Source organism: Falco punctatus, assembly GCF_963210335.1.
Source record: "Falco punctatus genome assembly, chromosome: 9".
Lineage (NCBI taxonomy): Eukaryota > Metazoa > Chordata > Aves > Falconiformes > Falconidae > Falco > Falco punctatus.
The window spans coordinates 46,832,700-46,854,186 of record NC_137589.1 but is presented as its reverse complement, the minus strand read 5'-3'; the positions used below and the strand labels follow the sequence as shown (position 1 = coordinate 46,854,186).

The 21,487-nt window shown below is 55.4% G+C and overlaps 2 protein-coding genes across 6 annotated transcripts; one reads left to right on the top strand and one right to left on the bottom strand.

The window, feature by feature from the left end:
• The first annotated feature begins 1,009 nt into the window (after nucleotides 1-1,009).
• Nucleotides 1,010-20,163, top strand: EGFL7 (EGF like domain multiple 7). 5 transcript variants are annotated; one of them, XM_080400864.1, is made up of 10 exons: nucleotides 1,015-1,196; nucleotides 5,993-6,061; nucleotides 11,679-11,864; nucleotides 13,549-13,671; nucleotides 13,898-14,010; nucleotides 14,735-14,830; nucleotides 16,237-16,401; nucleotides 17,309-17,373; nucleotides 17,737-17,899; nucleotides 19,915-20,163. In XM_080400864.1, the coding sequence occupies exons 3-10, from the start codon at nucleotides 11,785-11,787 to the stop codon at nucleotides 19,935-19,937; spliced, it is 828 nt and encodes a 275-aa protein (XP_080256990.1). In that variant the 5' UTR covers nucleotides 1,015-1,196; nucleotides 5,993-6,061; nucleotides 11,679-11,784; the 3' UTR covers nucleotides 19,938-20,163. The 5 variants fall into 5 exon arrangements, with proteins under 5 accessions (XP_080256989.1, XP_080256986.1, XP_080256990.1 ...); XM_080400860.1 differs by having other exon boundaries at nucleotides 1,011-1,196; nucleotides 17,737-20,163; XM_080400861.1 differs by lacking the exon at nucleotides 1,015-1,196 and adding an exon at nucleotides 1,269-1,594 and having other exon boundaries at nucleotides 17,737-20,163.
• On the bottom strand, nucleotides 8,034-11,671 carry LOC308069932 (uncharacterized protein; the record flags this gene model as incomplete). The annotated part of the gene is made up of 2 exons (XM_080403085.1): nucleotides 8,988-11,671; nucleotides 8,034-8,942 (listed from the first exon to the last, which is right to left on the bottom strand). Exons 1-2 carry the CDS (start codon nucleotides 9,369-9,371, stop codon nucleotides 8,034-8,036), a joined length of 1,293 nt encoding a protein of 430 aa, XP_080259211.1. The 5' UTR covers nucleotides 9,372-11,671.
• Nucleotides 20,164-21,487: the final 1,324 nt, after the last annotated feature.

The following is a 21,487-nucleotide window of genomic DNA, read 5'->3' as shown; positions in this document are numbered from 1 at the left end:
CCCATGCTGTGCACTCTGCCAGGACAGAAGGAAGATGTACAGGCTTCTGGGGGGGTCTTGTTGCCCCCACCTGCAGGCAGCAATGGCCTGGCAGCCACAGGGCTGCTTGCTTGGCAGCCTGATTGCACCCACCGCCACAGCCCTCATGTTCCAAACCATCTCCTTTCCTAGCATGGTCTGGATGAGAGTTTCACATTCCACTTAAAATTGTACTATTCCAAGTCACACATACAGACATATTAAATTTGAAGTCTTAATCAGCTTTGCATCAAAATAGTCTTGAAAACTAGGGCGCTGGGGCGGTTGTTTCCACACTTCTTTCTAGTGCCCATCGCTGAAGACACCATCTTTGCTGGGTGATGTCCTGCAGGTTTAGTGGCCCAAACGCCATGTACCTCACTCTTTCCTGACACGGGGACAGTGTCACAGCGATGACAAGCCATCCAACAAACTGACTTGACTGCTGCGCTGTAACCCAAATTTCAGGGCATCACAAATACCCCCAAAAGAGCTCCATTGGTGCCTAACGTCAACATGGCTCCCTCTTAAGATGGCCGCCAGCCCTGCCATGCTTGGCACAGGTTGTGAGGGAGGCCTTGGCGCTGTGGGGGACCCCACCAGACCCCATCCACCCCCTCTGAGGGGGAATGAGAGGTGCCTGGGTGGGCGCTGCTGAAATGTGCCCCACGCCAGTGAGGCAGGAGGGCAGGGGGCAGCAGCCATCTTGGGCCTGGTGTGAGGTGCAGGCAGGGAGCCCAGCCGGGCAGCCCTCTCCCTCCCCATGTCCCTGGGGACGCGTGGTTGCCTCCTCTGCATTTTGGCACCCTGTGGCTGTCCCTGGTGGGCACGGTGTGGGGGTACCGCCCCACGGCCCCTCTCCCCCTCCGGGTGCGGGGCGGCCGTGTTTGTTCTCCTCGTGGCGCCCGTTATCAGCGCACAACACACACAGGAAGTCCTGTCTGGGATTGTCCATCCCCGGCCTGATTTATACAGGAAGAAAAGCATAAAAAGCCGCCCTTCCACCTCAGCAGCCACCTCCTGCCTGTGCGCGGCCGGCGGCCGGCCATGCCGGGGGTGCGAGGTGGGTGCCCAGGCCCGCCAGAGCCAGGGCGGCCAGGCAGGGATGGCCGCCGGGAGCCACGGGGGAGCACGGCGGTGGGGCTGCTCCCGGCGCAGCAGGGGACGGCGGGGAGCAGGTACCGTACGAGCCGCAGCCATCACGGCAGCAGGGATGGGGTGGGTGGGACGGGATGGGGAGCTGGCACTGGGGGCAGTGGGAGTGTGACCTCGCCAGGCCGGACCCTGTGAGCTCCAGGTGGGTTTTTGCCTCTGCTCAGGCAGAGACGATGGCGGGAGCCTTGGGGGCCGGTTGGACATACAGCACTGGGAAAGGGCTGCCAGAGCAAATGGATTTTTAAAGCATCCTTCGGCTGCTCCCAGCGAGGCTGGCTCTGCTGTCAGCCATGTCACGTGCCGAGCCGAGGAGCCTCTCCAGCACCACTTTGCTCAGAGCAGAGCCCAGCTTGCAGAATTACTATTTTTAATTCACCTCACTGGCACTCAGACTGTTTTCCAGGAGCAGAGAACTCAGAAGGTAAATCTTACCTCCTGTGCATGTAAAGGAAGGCTGCATACACTTGCACAAATACCTGTGAGACAGCTGGAAATTCTTAGCAAATCTCTTTCCCTCCCATAACTCATTCTCTTTTTCCATCTGCCTGCTCTCTGAACACCTTTGATATACCACTATGTTGCTCATCCTTCCACCTGCGCTGCCTCTGCCCACGTGCAGCGCACGGTGGTGCCACTCACCCTTGGCATGGCGGGACCCCGCACCGTGACACCACGCTGCTGATTTCAGATTGCACCACGGCAGCATTTGGCCCCTGCACAGGGGCAGGACAGGTGGGCAGGGAGCATCCCTGCTCTCCTGCAGACCTGAGGCTTGCCTTGGCTGGTGGCCGAGCCTGGAGCGTGCCGGGGTGTGCGTGCCAGGAGCTCAGCAAAGCCTCTCAAATTGATACCCGTGGAGCTGGGCGATTTGCATGCTATCTGTTTTCAGATACCTGCAGGCTTGTGGGTCCCACCATCCTAATCTGTGGCATTACACAAGGCGAGCAGGAGGCTTTCAGTGAGGCATCTGGGGTATTTGGGGATAAAAGGCTGACTGTGGATAGGAGCAGCTGGGATACCAGGCACTGGCTGTGTGGGAATATGAAGTAGGTCCACGGCAGTGAATGGCTTTTGGTAGAAATAATCCAGCATACTTTTTCCTAGGGTCTAAAATTCACCGAATCAATTCACTGGGCCGAGAATCAAACATAAGGAGAAATAACAAGGCTTTGTCAGTGATAAAATTAATTTAAAAGTGGTTTGGGAGGCTCTGCCACCACTTGGGAAGCTGTGCGAGACAGAAGCCCAGATGTGGTGGCTGGACTCTGAGCCTCCTTAAAAATCCGCCTCTCCTTGGGGTAGAAGCAGAAAACACCGAGTCTGCCCTGGCAGATTTTTAATGTTATTCCCTGTGATCTAGCATTCATTCTGCTGATTGAGTTAGTCCCCCTCTATGCTTTTAAACTACCAGCTCTGCACAAGTTTCCCTAGAGGTAAGGAAGAGAAATTGAATCTGGGCTGCACACTCATTTGAGCCATTTCCCAGACTGAACTGCTGCAGATGGGGCTGGCTCTGGGGAGGCAGATTTACAAACTGCAACAAATTAGAGTAAACGAACCTGACTCACAGTCACATCAGCACCAGAAGGGCATGGCAAAACACAAGGGAAGATTTAACCTGAGGTTTCAGACCAGACAGAGAAAGAAAAGGGTCTCTGCAAACAGAAGAGGACAATCAGAAATGTTGTTTCACTCTCCATCCTTTCTCCCAAAGTGAACACTTGGATTCCCATCCTGCCCGTAGCCTGGGAGGTGACTGCAGAGAGGAGCTCTGCTCAGTGCAGGTTTCCAGAGCTGGAGACTTTCTTCTGACAGGGAAGGATAACTGGAGCAAAACCCCAGCTTTGTGTGAAATGCTCCCTCCTGAGCTGCTCACTGGGATGGTCGTGATGAAGGGACCGAGCTGTGCGTGCAACTCACAGCTTTTCCCATTGCATTTCCCATGCGCTCCTTGGGGAGTGATTCACTGGGAAAATGCAGAGGGGAATGGTGGGGTGAAGGACCATTCCCTGATGACTAATGCCACTTTTTTCCGGGAAATTTCATAAAAAGCTGCAAAATTTGGTTTATTCCTGGGTGAGATTAATCACTTGCCAGCTTCTATGCAGCAGCTATTACTGCCTAAATGTAAATAAGAACTCATCTGTGTGCACATAAGAGAAAATAAACCTGGCTACAGGATGTTGTCCTGCTCACACATTTGTTTTTGCACAGCTACAGCTAGGCTGCTGTATGTCTTTACGGTCACCTTAAGTTATAAACATATCGGTCCGGTCCTGAGATACTTAATGCTTGCGAAGTCCTTACTCAGGCAAAAAAACCCTCACTTTGTGGGAATCAGATCCCAGTCATAATATGCATAGCGCTGGGCAACTGGTGACGACAGACCAAGAGCTATGGGCCAAGTACTTTTCTTGGTTTGACCTGCTTTGATCCCACTGACATCAACGGATGCTTCTAGATTTCCACTGAGATAACTGGTCTGCAGCTGACACAACCGAGAACAATATGGGACATAATACAATAGTGGGAGGTTGTTTTCCTTACAGAGGTCTGTAGAACAGGGGCTGCTCCAAAGTTTACAAACAGCTTTATGAAAAGCCTCAGCAGAAGAGTTTGTCCTAAACCAGGAAAAGCCAATCCTCCTTTTTTCAGAAGCACCAAAAATTCCTGTTGCTTTAGCAAGTGCTTCCGGTTCTGTGCAATACCCCACAGAGGCCAGTGAGAGCCCATTGTACACAGCAGGTATGGGGTCAGCCATGGCTTGTAGTAGTTAAAAAGTTTTGCATCTGTATGTGTGTCACTCTTCTGTTTGTCTCCCCATTCATCTCTCTCTATCTGCCACTTCAGCATCTCTAGCCCCAGTCTGGGGAAGCGTTCACATGCTTGGGCATCTCCCATTTACCGTGATGGGCTGCTAGTGCTCCTTTCTCAAGAGAAGGTTCCTGATGTGGGACTTTAGTGCTGATTTCCTATTAATTTTCCTCTGTTAATCATTCCTTTTTCATGCCTCCAGAACCAGAGCAAAGTTGAGCCCCCTCACCCCAGCCCCAGACACCCTCACACCCTCCGAGCTCACCTACCACGCAGGGAACCGGCTGGCAGCCCAGCCCACACCTCCAGCCCTCAATCCACTAGGGATGCTCTCAGGGTGATGTCAGATCTGGTGCCGCTGCCCAGGCGGGTGCGATGTGCTTGACAGGTCTGCAGGACGGGCTCTAGGAAATGGGGAGGGAGGTGAAAATCTCCCCCTCGCAGCCAGCCTGGTGCTCAGCCTGAGACCTGCTCCGGGCCAGCACTCAGCATGCCTCGTAGCTCACACTGCTGGTAAAACCAGTGAGAGACAAGGAGATTTCGACATTGTAAAATCTAAGAGGGAGGCTGGGCAGAAACATTTCTTTCTTGGCCTGGAGACAAGCATTAATATTAGATGTCGTGGGAGTACATTTCTAGTGTTCAAGGGAGAAAGCTTTGGAGGAAACATGTAAAACGCTGGTCCAGGGAGGACTTCAAATTCAGACAGACTTGCAGTCAGGAGCCAAAATCCCTTACTGCCTTTGTCGGAAGCTCATCACACCGATACTAACTGAGCCAACAGATCTGATCTTCCCCCTCTCTGAACTGGCATAACTCCTCTGCTTTCAAGGGAACTTTGCCAGGCAGCGTCCTGGGGGATTTCCTCCCAGCATAATGAATATTAGCATATAAGACACTGAACCCTCCCTAAGAACAGAGGATTAAATGCTCTTTTAATGGGCTATATGCAGTTCTTAAGCAGCTGACATGGGCACTTGCCTGAGCAAAGATTTGACCCAGTAAATGGAACTGAAAAGCAAACATTTTGCAATTAAAATACTTGCAGAATTTTAAAATGCTGCAGTGCACTTAGGAAATAATTGTGTCATGGCTGAGAAGGCTTTAACGTAGACCTTGAAAGGTGGCATGCTCAGTCCTGTGCTGGGTCATATTGTCCCGCAAGGGGCTGAAGGATGAGTGCCATGAGGAATGCTGGGTGTCAACAGATTAATCCCCTTTCTCACCATTAGATTTACATCTGGGATCCCAGGGACTCTGTGCAAAGGTTGCCTGGGCAGTTAGGGGTCTTTGTTCTTAAATGAGCATGTGTGTGTGTGTACTGAAAACGGTAAAATATAGCGTTGGGGTACAGGGGGGGTGATCACAAATCAGTGTAGGGGAACTTGGGTACATCCAGGAGAGTGTAAGCAGGAATGGGGCACCCTGTTCTCTTGCGCTCTTGGAAAATCCCAGCCTTGGGCACTAGGAAGGGGATAGCTGGAGGGGATAGCTGAGTGGTCAGCAAAGCCCTGGAGCTACATTAGGTGGAACCAGGGCTTCTGCCCTGCTCAGCCTTTGCTTGTACCCCTGCTGAACCCCAAAGGGTATGAAGGCACTGTGGGTCTGCCTGGCCTTTCCCATGGGTGTCACAGCAAGGTGATCTGCACCGCAAGTTTGTGTGAGCAAGGGGAGGATCAGGACCCATAGGATGCTCCTAAAACACCCACTGTGCAGCCTGCACTGCACAGCAGGGAAGGCATGGGCTTCTCCGTGCCCTACCACGGCTATCACAGTGTCCGTGCCTCTCCGGCACACCATCGAGCCTTTGCGGTGTGAGCTGTGTGCCAATGCCAGACACAGGTACGCTGTGGCCACGATCCTACTTTCATCCTCCACCCCACTGTGCAAGGACCTTTGGGAGCATCCAGGGAACCCCACACCAGGTCCATCCACATCAGCAAGTCACTGATCTCTGCCTGCATGACAAGGGGGGTGTAACAGCAGGCTTTTTCTGTTCTAACAGTAAGAAATCAAGATGCTCCTTAAGAAAAGGATCCCTGCCCAGGGCAAGTGATGGAGGACCACGGATAAGGTGAGTGTCTTGGCGGCAAAATTAAATCTTGTGCTTTCAGTATGGTCAGATGGAGGAGCTTTCCATTGGCTTCCAAAAGCATTTTGCAATTATTAGACAAGTTGGGTATCAGGCTCTGATCATCTCCCCCATACACCAGAAAAAACAATAACACTTTCTGCATAATGAGATAATTGCCGTCCCTTCAAGACTCTTGGGAAAAGTTGCCTGTGCTTCATGCTTATGAGATTAAGTGAGCTGAAACCATTCCCCAGAGGTAGGCTGGATCCAGACAGTGAGCAAACATGTTTGTGCCTTGTGAGATGCTGCGTAACACGGTGCTGCACTTCCACCAGCATCATCAAGCCTCTTCCTTGCTGCTGGGAGGGATCCCATCTCCCTTGAGCTCCGTCCTCCCAGCAATGAAGCTCCATCTTCACCAGCATGTGCCAGAGCCAATCCCCCTCTGCTCTGCTCCCTTCCCCAGGGAGGATCTCACCAAAGCAGTTTATGTTCCTTTTACACCCGTCCACCCGAAAGCCCCATGCCAACACACCTGGCACCCATCAGCCTCCCTGGAGGGTGCAGCACGACCTGAGGCAGCTCCAGTTCAACAGCAGCCTCAGCATATCCATTAGGAAATACAGGGGATGGGCCAGTGATCTCAGTTGCTCTTTTGGAGCCATTATGGCTTAACTGGTAAATAATTCCTTTAAATGCTTACATGCTTTCAAAAAAATTGCAAAGCTTAATGGGAACAAATATTCCCAGGGGGTTGTATCCTGCCATTCATTCGCACATCAGACCCCTGCTATCTTTAAGGCTAGTTCTGTGCATGGGCAGGCGCCTAAGTCATTTGAAAAACAATAAGCCTCTGTACTCTAATTTCCCAGAGAAAAATGCAGACAAAACAAGTGGCAGTTTGGCACAAACCGAACTGCAGAAATCGCTTTGATAAATAACTGGGCATTTAACACAAGAAGCCTGTAGGCAGCTGGGGGGTTGGCCTGCCCAGCCTGTCCCAGGGCAGGTGCTGGCAAGCCAGCAGGGCTTCACCCTGCGTGGGGCTGTCTGGTGCCTTTGGGTGGCTCTCCGGGTCGATCCTCAGGCTGCTCCACAGCTAAGGGGGGATCCAGGGAATCCTTTAAGCATCCTTTAGGGCTCGCTACAAACCAGCCTCCCTGTCCTGGCAGTTTGTCTGCTTCTGGAGGACTTTGCTGTTGTAATGAGCTCGTGGGGGGCTAACAGGGCATGGGGACATGCTATGGACCGGTGCGGCGTGTGAGGTCTGCAACCTAGGGAAAGATTATGTCCTCTTGGGGAGTGCAGAACCACAGGGTTTTTTAGCAAAAAGAAAGAAATTTGCCCTGGCCACTGCACTGGTGATGGACTGGGAGTCTAAACACCCCTGGACAAGGGGCTGTGGGCTATGGTGGGATCTCCCTCTCCTGCCATTAATCCCCTGCCCACGCAGGCAAGCTGATCTGGGGAAGGGGGCGGGGGGGGCAGGGTCTTGCATCCTCGCAGTGTGGGGCATGCAGAAACGGGCTGGCAGTGCTGTGGGGTGCAGCCTGCCGTGGGGAGCCTGCAGGTAAGGCTGCAGATCAATGCCAGGGCAGGGAACCCCTGCAATCCCATCTCAGTTGGGGCCAGCAAGGCAGCGACAACATATGGGGCAAAACACCAGTGTGTGTCCCCACCCTGGGCTGGGCTTCTCCAGGGGGTCCTGCCCTGTCCCTGCATGTCCCCCCTGCAGGACCAGGCTTCTCCAAGGGGTCCTGCCCTGTCCCTGCTTGTCCCCTCCGCAGGACCAGACTTCTCTGGGAGGTCCTGCCCTGTCGCTGCGTGTCCCCCGGGGAGCCGGGGCACCTCGGCGGGGGCGCGGGGGCAGGTGGCGGCTGGCGGGGGCCGGCGGGGCGGGGGCAGGCGGAGGCTCCCCGGGCCCCGGCGCTTCCCCCCGGCCGGGAGGCTCCGCTTTCCTCCCGCCGGGAGCTCATTGGGCCGGGGCGGAGGGACCGGCTCGGGCCGGGGGAGGAAATGCGCGGGGGGCCGCGGCGCGGCGGCGACTCCGCGGCTCCGGCACCGCCGCCGCCACCGGTGAGTCCCAGCGGGCGCCGCCCGCGCTCGGCACGCCCGGGGGGGCCGCGGCCGCATCCTCCGCCGGGGACGGACGGGGGGGGCGGGGGACGTTTCGCAGAGCGGGACTCACTGCCGCAGCGGGAGCGCCCGGGGGTCCCGGCGGGGAGCGCGGGGGCGGCGGGGGGGGGGGGGGGGCGGCCCGGGAGGTGTCCCCGGGGCGGCGGCGGCGGCGGGGCTGCGGGCAGTGCCCGGGCTCCGCCTGCCGCGGGGAGCAGCGCCCGGGGAGCGGGGCTCGGCCTGCTGCGGGCCGGGGTGCGCATCCCTGCGCCGGGCTCCGCCGTCCCCGTGTCCCCGCAGCCCGCTCCCCGGTACTGGTGTCCCCGCCGCCCGCTCCTCCGTCCCCGTGTCCGCGCAGCCCTCTCCTCCGTCCCCGTGTCCCTGCAGCCCGCTCCGTGGTACCCGTGTCCCTGCAGCCCGTTCCGCCGTCCCCGTGTCCCCGCAGCCCAGTCCTCCGTCCCCGTGTCCCTGCAGCCCGCTCCGAGGTACCCGTGTCCCTGCATCCCTGCTCCGCGGCGCCTGCATCACCGCAGCCCTCTCCGTGATACCCGTGTCCCTGCAACCCTGCTCCGCGGCGCCTGCATCCCCGCAGCCCGCTCCGCCGTGTCCCCCTCCCTGCTCCACCGCACCCACATCCCTGTGGCTGTGCCCCGCGGTGCCTGCATCCCAGCCTGCGCAGGGGACAGCTGGAGGTGTTTGTAAGGGAAAATCCATCTCCCCGCTGTGGTTGCTGACCCTCTCCAGGAGGGTTTGGCTCATCTCCCCGCTGTGGTTGCTGACCCTCTCCAGGAGGGTTTGGCTCTAAGTGCACAGACCGGATCCAGTGCACAGCTGGGAGTAGCAGTTTCACCTGTAGAACCAGGCCAGGCTGTTGCTGCTGCGTTCCCGTGAGGGTAATTGCATCCTCTTGAGGGACTGGATTCATTGCAACCCTTGGCAGACAGACCCCGATTCCTGCTGCTGCCATCAGCTGGAGTTTTAGCCTTGGTTTCATGGGAAGAGCTGGACAAAACACTGCTCGCTCACACGGTGGGTTGTATTTTCCCGTTGGTTGCTGCGGCCAGTTATGCAAGAGCAGACTTAGGAGAGTTATGGGAACATTTCTGGCTGGTGGGAGAGGGACCGCCAGATCACAGAAGCACGGGGGAGACTTTGCTGCCCCCCTGAAACAGCACAAGCTCAGAGGCACCCACATAGTTTCACTTGCCAGACCATGGGGCTTCACGTCTTCATTTCAGGGACTAGAAAGGCAGTGACAAAAAACTCTGGATTTGTTTTCTTAAGCATGAAAAGGTTTTCCTTAAGTTGTGGGCTTTAAGAGTATTAGAATAGACTAGGTAATGAATAGGCAACAGGTTGGAGGATCTTCTGTGGCTTTAAAGAGGCTGATTTTCATAAATTCATGAAAAAGACAAGTATAGACTACCATGTTTCCACTTTTGAAACTTTTTCTGGTATGAAGCAACTATAATTTTATGACCCAGAGGGACACTGTGACCACTTGAGGTAGGGCAATGCTGCTCCATTTCAAAGCAAAAAACCAAACTGTATATTTTAGACTTGTGCCCTGTGTTTCTTGCCTTCCCCATAGGGAAAGCTCCCACAGCAGTCACGGGAATCCTGTGGGAGGATGGAGATGGTTGGCAAAGTTTGACTTAAGAGACTTCTGGAGAAGCACCGCTAGTCTGGGCATCTGTGATTGTAAGGAAAATATGTGTCCCAGTATAGCCCTGGGAAAAGCTGGCTGGCTGAGCAGTGGGGAGTTAGCCCATCTGTGCACACTAGTGTCGCTGGGATGTCTCCAGGAGGACTGGGGAGAAAGCAAGTTTCTTCACTATATTTTTAAATCCTTCCTGCAGAATGACCAAGATTCCATTTCCTGATGGTGGAGATCCCATATATTAATCATTAGAAGATGAAATTTATTGTTATGTTGGGAGGAGAATGGAGGACTACAGGCTTTTATCACCAAAATCATGCTTATACCCTCAAAGCTGGGCTTGTATGGAGGTGAAGATGGGTCTGGGCACCTGCAGTTCCCTGCTGGGCTGCAGCTGCATGGGAATAGCTGGTACCATGGTAGGAGCAGGGTGGGTGTGTTGTGACCTGGAGCCAGACCCTCAGCTTCTGCCAAGTTCAGGGACTGAGTGAGGTCCTGATTGCATTTTATAACAATACGGTCAATTTGCTGTGACAAAAATCCTCCCTATTGCTCATCCAGGCAGAGACACGTGCCCTGCTTGTGGACTGAGATGAGTCCCGGGCTGGGTGAGGAGGGGAAGGGGCTGCTCAGCCAGCCATCCGCCTTGCTCAGCGCTATCACTGCGTGGAAATAAGCACAAGATATTTGATATTAAGGGGCAGGAAGGCACCAGGCTGGTTTCTCTCCAGATGCGGGTCTTCACCTCTGCGTGCCTTGGGTTTCTTCACCTGCACAAAGGAAAAGATGTTACGGAGTGCCCTGGAGAAGGGCTTTGAGACCTGCAGGGTCTGCAGATTTGGAATGGTTATCCGTAACAACTTGACTTGGCATTAGGAATTGTCCCAAAGAAGTTTGAGGATGAGCCTGCAACTCTCCAGCCCAATCCCACTGCATATCACCTGGGGATTTTAAAATGTTTATTTGCAGCTCACCATATTTGCAGTTTCAGAAGGATATTTCTTGTGTTGCCTCCCTGTAAAGCCACTCCTTTTTCAAAGTTTAATTAGAAAAACTGATTCTTTCTTTAATTGGCATATATTTAAGGTGGCTTTCTTTATTTCTTCCTCCTTTAACTGCTGCCATCCGGAGGCCAACTGGTTTGTTTAAATTAGATACTGTTCAAATTAGATACTGTTATTGACCATCTTCAGCCTCGTTTCATATTTTTCCTTTGCTAGAAAATCAAAGCCTCTTTATTTGCAAGTCAGTACTGACTCTGCAGACGGTACATATGGCCCTTACAGCACTTTTCTCTGGCAAGAACTTGTATTTTAAAGAGAAGAAGATCAGATTTCAGTGTGTTATGTGGTGGGAAAAGCAGCTTTACAATGCTGTATGGATTAAGAAATTAAGGGCCATTGTTTTGCCCTCGCTGCCTGGAATTGGCAGGGTATTTCATGCGACACAGGTCCCTTCCCTGCCCCTCAAGAAGTGACTGTGTGGCCCCCAGCATCTCTTGTGTGCTGGGCCAGGCGTCCCCCCAGGGTCAATCGCTGTTGAACTGAGTGGGGCAAAGTGGGTTTGTGCCTGGAGGAGCACCTGCCTTGCCAGGGGTTCACGGGAACAACTTGGCAATGGCTGTGTCCCCGCTCCCCCTGGGCTTTAGCATGTCACACTGCTCTGTTGCCAGCAAGTGTGCTCCTGCCCCAGCCCCTTGTGCTGCCCTCGGAGGGCCTGTGCCGACCCAGCACTGTCCCTCTGATCCCGGCAGCGGGGGCTGACCCCGACCCCACGGCTCTGTCAGACATCACCGGCTGGGACCGACACGGTGTGTTCACACCGCTTTTCTCTCGGTTGCAGGGTTCCCCGCTGAAGGGTGAGACATGCAGTAGGAGCCAGCGCATCCCACCAAAGAACGAGACTCGGTTGTGCCGCGCAGCCCTGGGTGCCGCGGGACGGATAGGACATGCACTGCATCGCTACCCTGATCTCGGGACTCCTCTTCATCCTCAGTGTGACCAGCACAGATGGCTTTGCCCGGGCAGGGTAAGCCCCCATTTAGTCTGCATCCCTCAGGTGTGCACATCTGCACATCACAGTGAGGTGCAGTGTGGTAAGAGCCCTTGTTCAGACAGCCGGGTTTCATGTGCACAGGCAGCTCACCGGGCTGGCAGGGAGGTGGGAAAAGGCTCAACAGCCCTTCGCTGGTTGTTTGCTTTGTCAGGGAAACAAAAAAACCTCTCAGAGAAAATGCTCTGGCTCTGTTTAGCTCCGTGCAGAGGACACAAAGACACTCTGAGCTTTTTATGTGGGAGAGTCAAAAGCTAATCAGGCCCTGAGCTGTTCATGAATTATTGTTGTGTCTTTCAAGCACATCCTTGCAGAAAAATATGTGTGCAATGTTGCTATCACACCAATCGAGCTTTGCAAACAAGCCATCAAAGGAGGATGCTGCCTCCCAGCTCTAAGGGGATGCACTGTCCAGGAGATGCAGGGGTGGAAAGCCCCAGCGGTTGTTGCCTGCTGTGCCCTGTGTTCTCTGGGATGCTGCGGCAGCTGCGGTCCATGGTCCCATAAGCCCAGGAGTGGCAGCTCCTGTGATTCCCCTTCTCTTTCCAGGAATTGGGTCTGACAAGGCGCCCTGGATCCCAGCACATCCTGGGCAGGCACAGCTCAGCTCCCACTGGGCCAGAGCAAGCCCAGAGCTCAGTGCCCCAGTTTCTTGCACAGCCAAAAGGAGCTCGACTCAGCACCCGCCCCCCAGATACAGCTCACATTTTCTGCAGTTTGTTTTTACGTTGAAATACTCTCCTCTAGCATTAAACCTTTTGCATTCTGGTCATGACTAAAACCACAGGCTGAATTCCTTGCTCGCACGCACAGGCTGCAGCTATAGCTTTAGTCTAAATGTTGCAAAGCAAACAATTGCCATTTAAAAATTGCATCGTCTATAGCATTAATCAGTGAGGCTGAGAGGAGTTTTCTGAAGTTAATGGAAGCCATCTGATGTCCATGCTAATTCCCAGGCTTTTTATTCTAGTTTCTAATTGGGCTGGGAGGCTGAGATGAGTAGATGAGTTTCTCAGTGGGACTGACCTGCTTGGGCTGGAAAGTGTTGAAAAAAAGAGTTTTTTACCAAGACCACTTTGGCTGTTAACCTTGGGAAAGTTTTTGACTGGATCACAGTTATCTTAGGAGGACTGGAGGGCGACTTTCATCTGGCCTTTACTGTTTTGTGGTGAGCTTGACCCTTCCTGTGAAATCATCAATTTTTTGGTGACCACAGGGGCATCCGTTTCAGGAGTGCAAAAGTCTCAGAAAGGAAAAATCCACCCAGAAAGTGAGTCATTCTAGGGGAAGGGAGGTGATGAATGGAAGGAGAACTGCTTTGAGTAAATTCCCCCTAAATCTGGGCCCTGACTGCTCCCCTGGGATGGAGGGACTGTGTCGGGTGAGTGTACAAGGAGGCATCAGCGCCTTCGGGCAGGGGCTGGGGAGGAGGAGGCCGTGCAGCCTGCAGTGCTCAAGCTTTGTGTTGCTGCCCTGAAACAGCTTGAAGTAGCCTCCTGGGTCACTTGGGCAATTAGCTGTTGCCGTTTAAATAGCCCTTTGTAGAGAGGAACTGTCAGGCCGTGCCCTGAGCTGGTGTAAATCGGTGGAGCGCCTTTGCCCCAGGGAGAAGCAGTGGGTTGGTTTTTAGCCGGTGTCTGATCTGCTCCCCTCTGCTCAGCCGCAGAGTCTGTGCCGCGACACCGCAGAGCCAGGCAGCTGCCTACACCGAGTCCCACGTCCAGCCCGTGTACCAGCCCTACCTCACCACCTGCCAGGGCCACCGCCTCTGCAGCACCTACAGGTGAGGGCAGCTGCCTGCACCACGGACCTGCTCCCTCAGAGGGAGCTGGATCCGACCCAGCGACCCGAGGGGGCTGTGGAAGCGGGGAGTCCTGCCTTGATCCACGGGAAAGAGGCTCCTGCCCCTAGGCAGGGGGTGCCAGCGCAGGGGGGCTGACCCACAACAGGATGGGGGGCTGGGGGACAGATGCTCCGTCACCCAGCTCAGCTCCATCCTTGCATTGCAGGACCATCTACAGGGTTGCCTACCGGCAGGCGTACAAACAGATGTCCCAGCCTGTGGCCTCATGCTGCCCCGGCTGGAGCAGGGCTAACAGCCACACGCTCAGCTGCAACAGAGGTAAGAGGCTGCCGTGCCACCCCGGTGCCAGCGCTCGGCCTTCCCCAGGCCGGTGGGCCGGGTAGCTCATGTCCCTGGATGAGGCCCCAGCAGCCAGCTCTCTTATTCACCAGCACTTTGCCTGTCAGGCAGATTCTCCCTGTAGGAAAGCATTTAAATTTTTGGTGTCACAACCAAATGCGGTTCAATTTGTGATTAATTCCCAGCCTTTCTCTGCTGCCTCGCAGGCCTTTTTCCTTTGGGATCGCTTATTAACTTTATAGTTACCAGAGGATAAATAAAATGAGTAAGTCCTTGCTGTATAAATCAGTGGTAATGGAAGAGAAATGCTTTCAGGAGGCAATTGTGATGTACAACACAAAACAAATGCAAAACACATCAGGAGCTAGTCCATCCCCAGATGAGCTCAGAGCACAGCACCAGAGGCTTCACAGGACCCGCTGCTGCCTGTCGCCCCCCCTCCCTGTGCCGGCCACAGGCGTCTCGGCCTCTTCCAGGCTGCAAAACCGAGGTCCTGTTCTTCCCACCCATCCTGTGACCTGTGCACCCCAGCCAAGTCAACCCCTCCACCGGTGCAGGGCTGGGGCAGAGCATCCTGCCCACAGGCTGGTGCTGGGGTGCATTTTGGGGTGTCTGTACATGCTGTGTGTGTACACGCATCCACGGTGGCAGGGAGGGAGCTTGGGACCCCCAGAGCTGCCTGTTCTTGTGTTTTGTCTTGCAGCTCTCTGCTGGGTGCCATGCCAGAACGGCGGGAGCTGCACCTTCCCCGGCAGATGTGCCTGCCCACCCGGCTGGACAGGGCAAGCCTGCCAGACAGGTACTGGCCATGCTGCTCCCCTCCGGGCTCCCTGCATCGGGCCTGCCCCACTGCCACTGCGAGAGCTTCTCTGGGAGCCACAGGGCTGCCATAGGGCTCTGGGGGTCCTCTGCCCATGGACCTGTCCCTTGGGGGGGGGGACAGGGACCAGCACCATGGCTCCTCACCAAGCCTTGGCACATGCCTGGTGCTACTTAGACCGCAGAGGGGAACCAGTGTGTTACCCCTCCGCACGCACACGTGCACACCTACACGTATTGCTCCAGGGCAGTGAGGCCTGATGGTCTGGGCAGGAAAGGACGGGAAACTCAGCTCCCAGGGGAGCTCTGACCTCCCTGTGGCTGCCTCAGTGCTCCCAGCCCTCCTGTGCAGCCCTGGCATCCACGTTGCCTCTCTGCTGCTGCTCTGTGCTGGGTCAGCGTGAGCAGAGGCTGCACTCTGCCGCAACTGTGCAGCCAGCAAAAGCCTTTCTGCAGAGCAGCTGTCGCACTCGTGGAGTGGGCCTGAGACTGCATATTTGTAATCACCCATGTCCCTGGCTTTGTAAACTCTTGCTGTAAACTAAGGTGCCCATTTACTGCAGAGACTAAATCTGTAAACTGGAAATATCCAGGGGTGGAGGAGAAGCCTGGTGATCTCCAGGCACCGAGCTCTTTTCCAGCATGAAAGCAGCCTGATGCTCCTTGCCAGAGCACAGGGAAATCAGGCAGCATGGTCCAAACCCCTGCCACAGCATTTCCCGGCTTTCCACCCTCCAGTAAGGCAGGGGAGGAGTGTGTGGCATTGACCCATGCTGGGCCAGGCAGGGCTGAGCACATCGCTGACAGCTCCGGCTCCAGCGCAGGGGGGAAAGGATTTTCCCACTGCCTAAAACAGATTCACCCGGGCGTGGGAAGCGGTTCAGCTCATTTTGCTTTGTGGGAACAGCTTTAATAACTCCCCCGTGTGAGGAGAGGTTACTGGGTTTTGTACACACTTGAAAGGCTGATAGCTCCTCGCCACAGCTGGCTGGAACCAAAACCCCGGCCATAAATCCAGGATGAGAGCCAAGCGCTGCCTGCGCCCGCTTGGCCAGAGCTGGGACATTTCTGACCACAGCTTTTGTTTCTGGATCTTTTGTGGAGGGGAGCGGGCAGAGGGAAGGAGGCCAGATCCCCCTCGGGGTTGGCCCAGGTTTACTCCAGCCGGGTGCAAAAGCACTGGCAGGTCTTTTGCTCACACCCTGCAGTGCTGACAGCACCCAGACCTGTGCCCAGCACAAATGCCAGTTGTTTGGGGCACATGGCTTGGGCACTTGTTGGGGTCCCATTGCATCCTCACTGTGCCTAAGCCCGTGCGCGCCCCTCGCCCCTGGTAAGTGCCTCCTCACCACCTCTGCCCTCGCTGAGCTGTAGCTGTGGTTTCAGACATGGACGAGTGTGCCAGCCAGAGCCACGGGTGCGGCCAGCTCTGCGTCAACACGGCTGGGAGCTACCGCTGTGCCTGCCGGGATGGCTTCAGCCTCACTGCCGACAACAAGGCGTGCCAGCCCCTGGTGCCAGCGCCCGAGCCCGAAACCTTCAGCCAAGCAGGTAACCTGTCCCTCCGTTTCAGCCCCTGGCTGCTCGGGGCCCTCAGTGAAAGCTGGGATTAACACTCAGCATTGCAGGGTGGCTGGAGCAGGAATGACAAGACAGGAGGGGGGGTGACAGCCAGAACCCCTCAGCTTTATTCTCAGTGACCCAGGAGTCCCTCTACCACCCAAACAACCTCTCCTGTGCACAAATCCGGCCCCTGGTCTGTCTGCAAGGGTGACAGAGCCTGGCTGTGGCTTGCGGTGTCTGGGACATGGCTGTTCTCTCCATCATCATCATCCTTCCTGCAGGGCAAGTCCGGAGCCATGAGGAGCGGCGGGCGCCGCTGGTGATGGCCCATTATTACTTTTGGTACGCGCTGTGACACTTCAAACTCGTACCGTGAGTAATAATGCGCTGTGGCCAGCACAGGCATCATGCAGTAAACGCCTGGGAGACCAGGGCACCGTCTGCACGTGCCCCACAAGCCACCTGCCTTTATCCCCTGTTCAGGGCCCTCAGCATGGACGATCCTTTGTGCACACCCTGGGACAGGGCAGACCCGGATGCCCACTAATCTGACAACATGGGCACGAAAGGCCAGGCTTCATCAGATGTCTTATCCTTTAAGCATCACCCCACTGCCTGAAAAATTCCCCACTTCGTTGCAGGTACTCCAGCAGCAAGGAGAGGCTTGTGCACGTTAGCAGCAGGATTAGATGCCAGTGCTTGCAGCAGGCATTGGATCCAATTGATGCTCTGAGGGCTGGTCCTGGCGGGGCAGACCTGGGGGGCTCACTAGGAGGGGAGCAGAAAGCAGCAGAGCTTGGCCTGAGCCCTGCAGCAATGTCTCTCCCCAGCACCTTCCGCTTCACCCCAGGCAATGGGCTTTTACTCAATGACCTTCTCTTGGTCACTTTTTCAGGTCCTCCCAGTGAAATGAAGGAAGAAATGGAAGACCTGAAGAGCAGAGTGGAAGCGCTGGAGCAGGTGAGCTTTCAGCACACACCTCGGCCCTGCCGTGTCCTGCCTCCCCTGCCCTGTTGCAGCACGAGACCGCACTCAGCCAGCTCCCACCCGGGGCTGTTTGCAGCCAGGGTTTTCCTCCGCCCCGGTTCTATTTTTAACGTTGTGCTGGCCCCAGGCCCCAGCGATCCCAGCTGTGCTGCACGCTGCAGCAGCGCCCATGCAGCAGCTCTTCCAGCCCAGCGACCCTTTGAACACAACCAAAGCCCCACGAGCCGCTCGGCGTGCCGCCCCGGTGGGGTGCACCCCGGCAGCAGTGTGCTGCGTCCCGCTGGGTGGTCCTCCTGGCTGGGGAGGACACACTTACAGCTCCCCTTCTCCCTGCAGAAGCTGCAGTTGGTGCTGGCCCCCTTCCATAACCTCATGCCATCTGCACCGGAGGACGTCGGCGCAGACCCCATCAGCCGGCTGTCCCACTCCCTCCAACAACTGGACAGAATTGACTCCTTGAGTGAGCAGATCTCTTTCCTTGAGGAGCGGCTGGAAACATGTAAGTGCCTGGAAAAAGCAGGGGTGAAGTATGTCACTCCTCCCACACCGGCCACAGTGAGCAGATGTGGGCCAACGAGATCAGTAACACATATGCCATTATTAATCTATATCTCCCTCAAGCTCAGCAGCCTGTAATTAATAAAAGATGAACACAAACAGCCCATTAGCTTAATTTCAAAGCTGTTTCTATGGCTGCACCATCTGACTGCCTGCCCTTGTAGCAGCCAAAAATCCTAAGATCGGCACATGGAAATGTGGCTCTGAGGCAGAGACAGCCCACTCTGAGCAGCGGGTCACATCATGTAGTCATCACCCTCGCTGGCTGCATTCCCTTCCTGTACCGTTATAACTTAGTCCTTAGAAAAGGAACTCCAGCCCTTAGGAAATTAACTGTCCAAAAAGTCAATCAGGAAAGTTTAGGGAGCATGCAGAAGCTGGCAGATTTATGAGCCTGGGAAATTTTAGGCATTTCTTTTTGAAGCCTACAGACCAGTCCTTTGCCAAGCAGTGGACCAGAGAGGGTCTCGCAAGTAGCAGACTGAAGAAGGGAGGCTGGTGAGAGCTGTCATGTGTGAAATGGCTGAAGGCAGGGGGTCCTGCCCGCTGTGTCCCCACGGCACCACAGAGCAGGACAGGGCAGTGTCCCCTCGGGTCCCTGAGGTGTGTGCAGAGCCCTCTGGAGCACTGCAGCTTGACTCAAAAGCAGAGCACAAACCATATAACGCTTTATTTTGTTAGGCAGCTCTTTGCAGCTCATTTTCCCATTAATTCCAGCCAAACACGCCCAGAAACTAGGCATGGCTGGGCCAGCTCAGGAGCTGGTGTGCAGCAGCAGCAGCAGCAGCCTGGTGCTCGTGGCAGAGGGGTGGAAAGTCTAAGGGGAAACTGTGTCAGGGCACATCCAGTCCCAGTTCACTGCCTGCAGTAATGGCTTAGATATAAAAGACTTCAAAGAACTTGTTTGAAGACTAAATAGCTGCAAATAGACACTTAAAAAACATCTCAGAAAGGGGTAATCATCAGAACCACCGAGTGTTCCAGCAGACAGAGTTTCCTAGTAGTGCCCTGTACATATTATTAGTGACAGCACCAAGGAATGTGAGCAGTATCACAAGGTAACATGGATTTATTCCAAGGGATGACTCCTAAGTCCTGAAATTAACTTCTGCCAAGCCTGTTCTGGCAAGCAAAACTTGTTTTTGTCCCTCTTATGGTCTTGAAAGTCCCTGGAGGACATGAGCCTGTCCTTTCGTACTCCAGCAAGCACTGGGGCTTGCAGGGCATCCCACAGAGAGTGAAGCAGCCATCCGTTTTCTGTGCCTTGTGAAGCATGTCACCAATGAATGCTGAGACACAACCGCACTCTCCAATTATCTGCCCAGTGGGGATGTGTGTAGGGACTGAAAAACTTTTCCTTTAAACCAGCAGTGAAGGCACAAGGTCAGATCTCTTGAAGCCAGAAATGTTTTAGCCCCTCTCAGTCTGAATTACCTGCAGTTCAGCACAGACTGGCAATGCTTGGCTGTGACACAGCCAGTCAGCAGCACGACAGGCTCACAACTGCATGTCGCTGTGCCACAGTTGCCCCGTGCGGTCCCTTCCCCAGCCCACAGAGCCCCCCGGGCACTGGGGACTTTGGGGACCAGCAGCACCTGCTTTCAATTACTGTCACACAGAGCCACTGGCTGTGTCTGCAGTGGGGACAGGCTGGTCCCAGCCTTCCATCCTGGGACAGCCAGTGTTATTGTCGTCCGTGCCTTGGGACGCTTCGCTCAGACCTTCCCAGGCCAAGGCGAGGACTGTGGCACACCGGGGAGGCGAGAGTGACGCTCCCAGATGTGGCAGGACAGAGCCAGCCTGGGGCTGTTTGGCAAAGGGAAAGCAGCAAGTGTGGGTGATGCTCAGAGAGGCTGAGGTCAACCTCATCCTTCTTGGGGAAAGAGGCAAACGAAACCCTGGCTAACAGCATCGCTGCATTGTTTGGGTGTTGGTTTTTTTTTTCCATCTTCCCAGGTTCCTGCAAGAATGAACTCTAGCAGAGCGCCCGAGGAACTGGAGCAGGCCCCAGGCTGGGGACAGAGCCACACCACCTACAGGAAGGCACAGGGTAGCAGAAGGCTGGTTTCCCATCAGCATCTCCATCATTTGCTCTTCCAGCTCACCTTATCAAAGGTCACGCCGTTACTTCCAAACCGGACTCTGAGCCCTCAGCATCTCACCCCCTTCCTGCTGGAGAGGCAGAAAATAAATGCCTTACCTCATGCCGTTAGTGCCTGTCCGGCTGTGCCAGAGAGACTGGCTGTACACGAAGCCGTGTGGTGCTTTGCTTTACTGGGCTTTTCCTTAGCGTTACCCTGGCACATGGGCTCCCAGGGAGCACAGGGCTGGCTGCGCTGCCTGCCCAGCGGAGCATGGACCTGGCCGGAGAGAACAGCTGCCCCCTGCCATGCTCCCCCTGCCTACTCCCACCCAAAAAAGGTGGGGACAAGCCCCGCGTTTGGAGGGCTACAGCCCAAAAGGGCTTGTGGCAGAGGGGACAGCCCCCAGCCGGGCATCAGAGCAGGGGACAGGTGTGACTGTTCCCCTCAGAGGTGCTGCGCTGGCTGGGTACAGGGAGCGGGTGCCCATCCCTGCAGCTCCTGTTCTGCTCTCTGGAACCAGCCTCCCTCCGGAAGTGCTGGAGGTGGCTGGGCCTCACCGCTGCTTAGCGTGGCCACTGCAGCAGCTTGCTCTGAATTTACCTGTCCCTGCTTGCAGTCCTCTGCGCCATCCCTGTGCCCCGCAGAGCAGCAACAAGGGTGATGCTTTTACTGGGGCCTGAAGGTGCGGAGAATCTGATTTCACTTCCTTTAATAGAAAACCTTTCCCTGTGACACTCCCATCATCAGTACAGATCAGACGGGGACAACCTGTGCCACTCAGTTTGCCAACAGGGTGAGACCAAGGAAGGAGGGACAGTCCTTTGCATGCCTGGACTGGGGAACAGAGGTCTGGCACAGCCAGGTGTTTACACTGGCACAAGCACCGGGTGTTGAGTTAGCTGGTCCCTCCCAGACTCAACAGCCACGGTGCTGTCAGTCTGCGGCACACACCCCTACCTCCCCGCCAGCACTGTTTGCTCAAGCCCAAGGACACTGGTACAGCAGAGCAAACACCACAGACATGGTACAACACCTTCCTTCTTGCCTAGAGTGGAGCTGCAGGATGAGCTGTGTGCCATGTGGGCAACAGCATGCTGCAGGGGTTGTACCAAAATAAAACCTCCTGCTGCACACACCAAGGCTGGGGAATCGTTACTGGCTGGGAAGGTGCTTGCTCCAGCATGGACTCACATCCACGCACCTTCCTCTTCCCCTGTGAGAGGACCCTGCAGGCATTTGTCCTCCTAGTTCAGGCCAAGCTGTGGCTCAGCATGAGGCTGGGTCACAGCTCTTCTGCCTGTGGGGCACAGGTGGGGACAGGGACCTGCCCCTCCATCACCAAACCCACCCCCTGCAAGAGCCCAGGGGTCAGCACCCTTCTCCCTCTTGCAGCAGCCCTCCTCCCTCAGCTCCCACAGAAGACCAGGAGTCTCTTTAATTTAAAT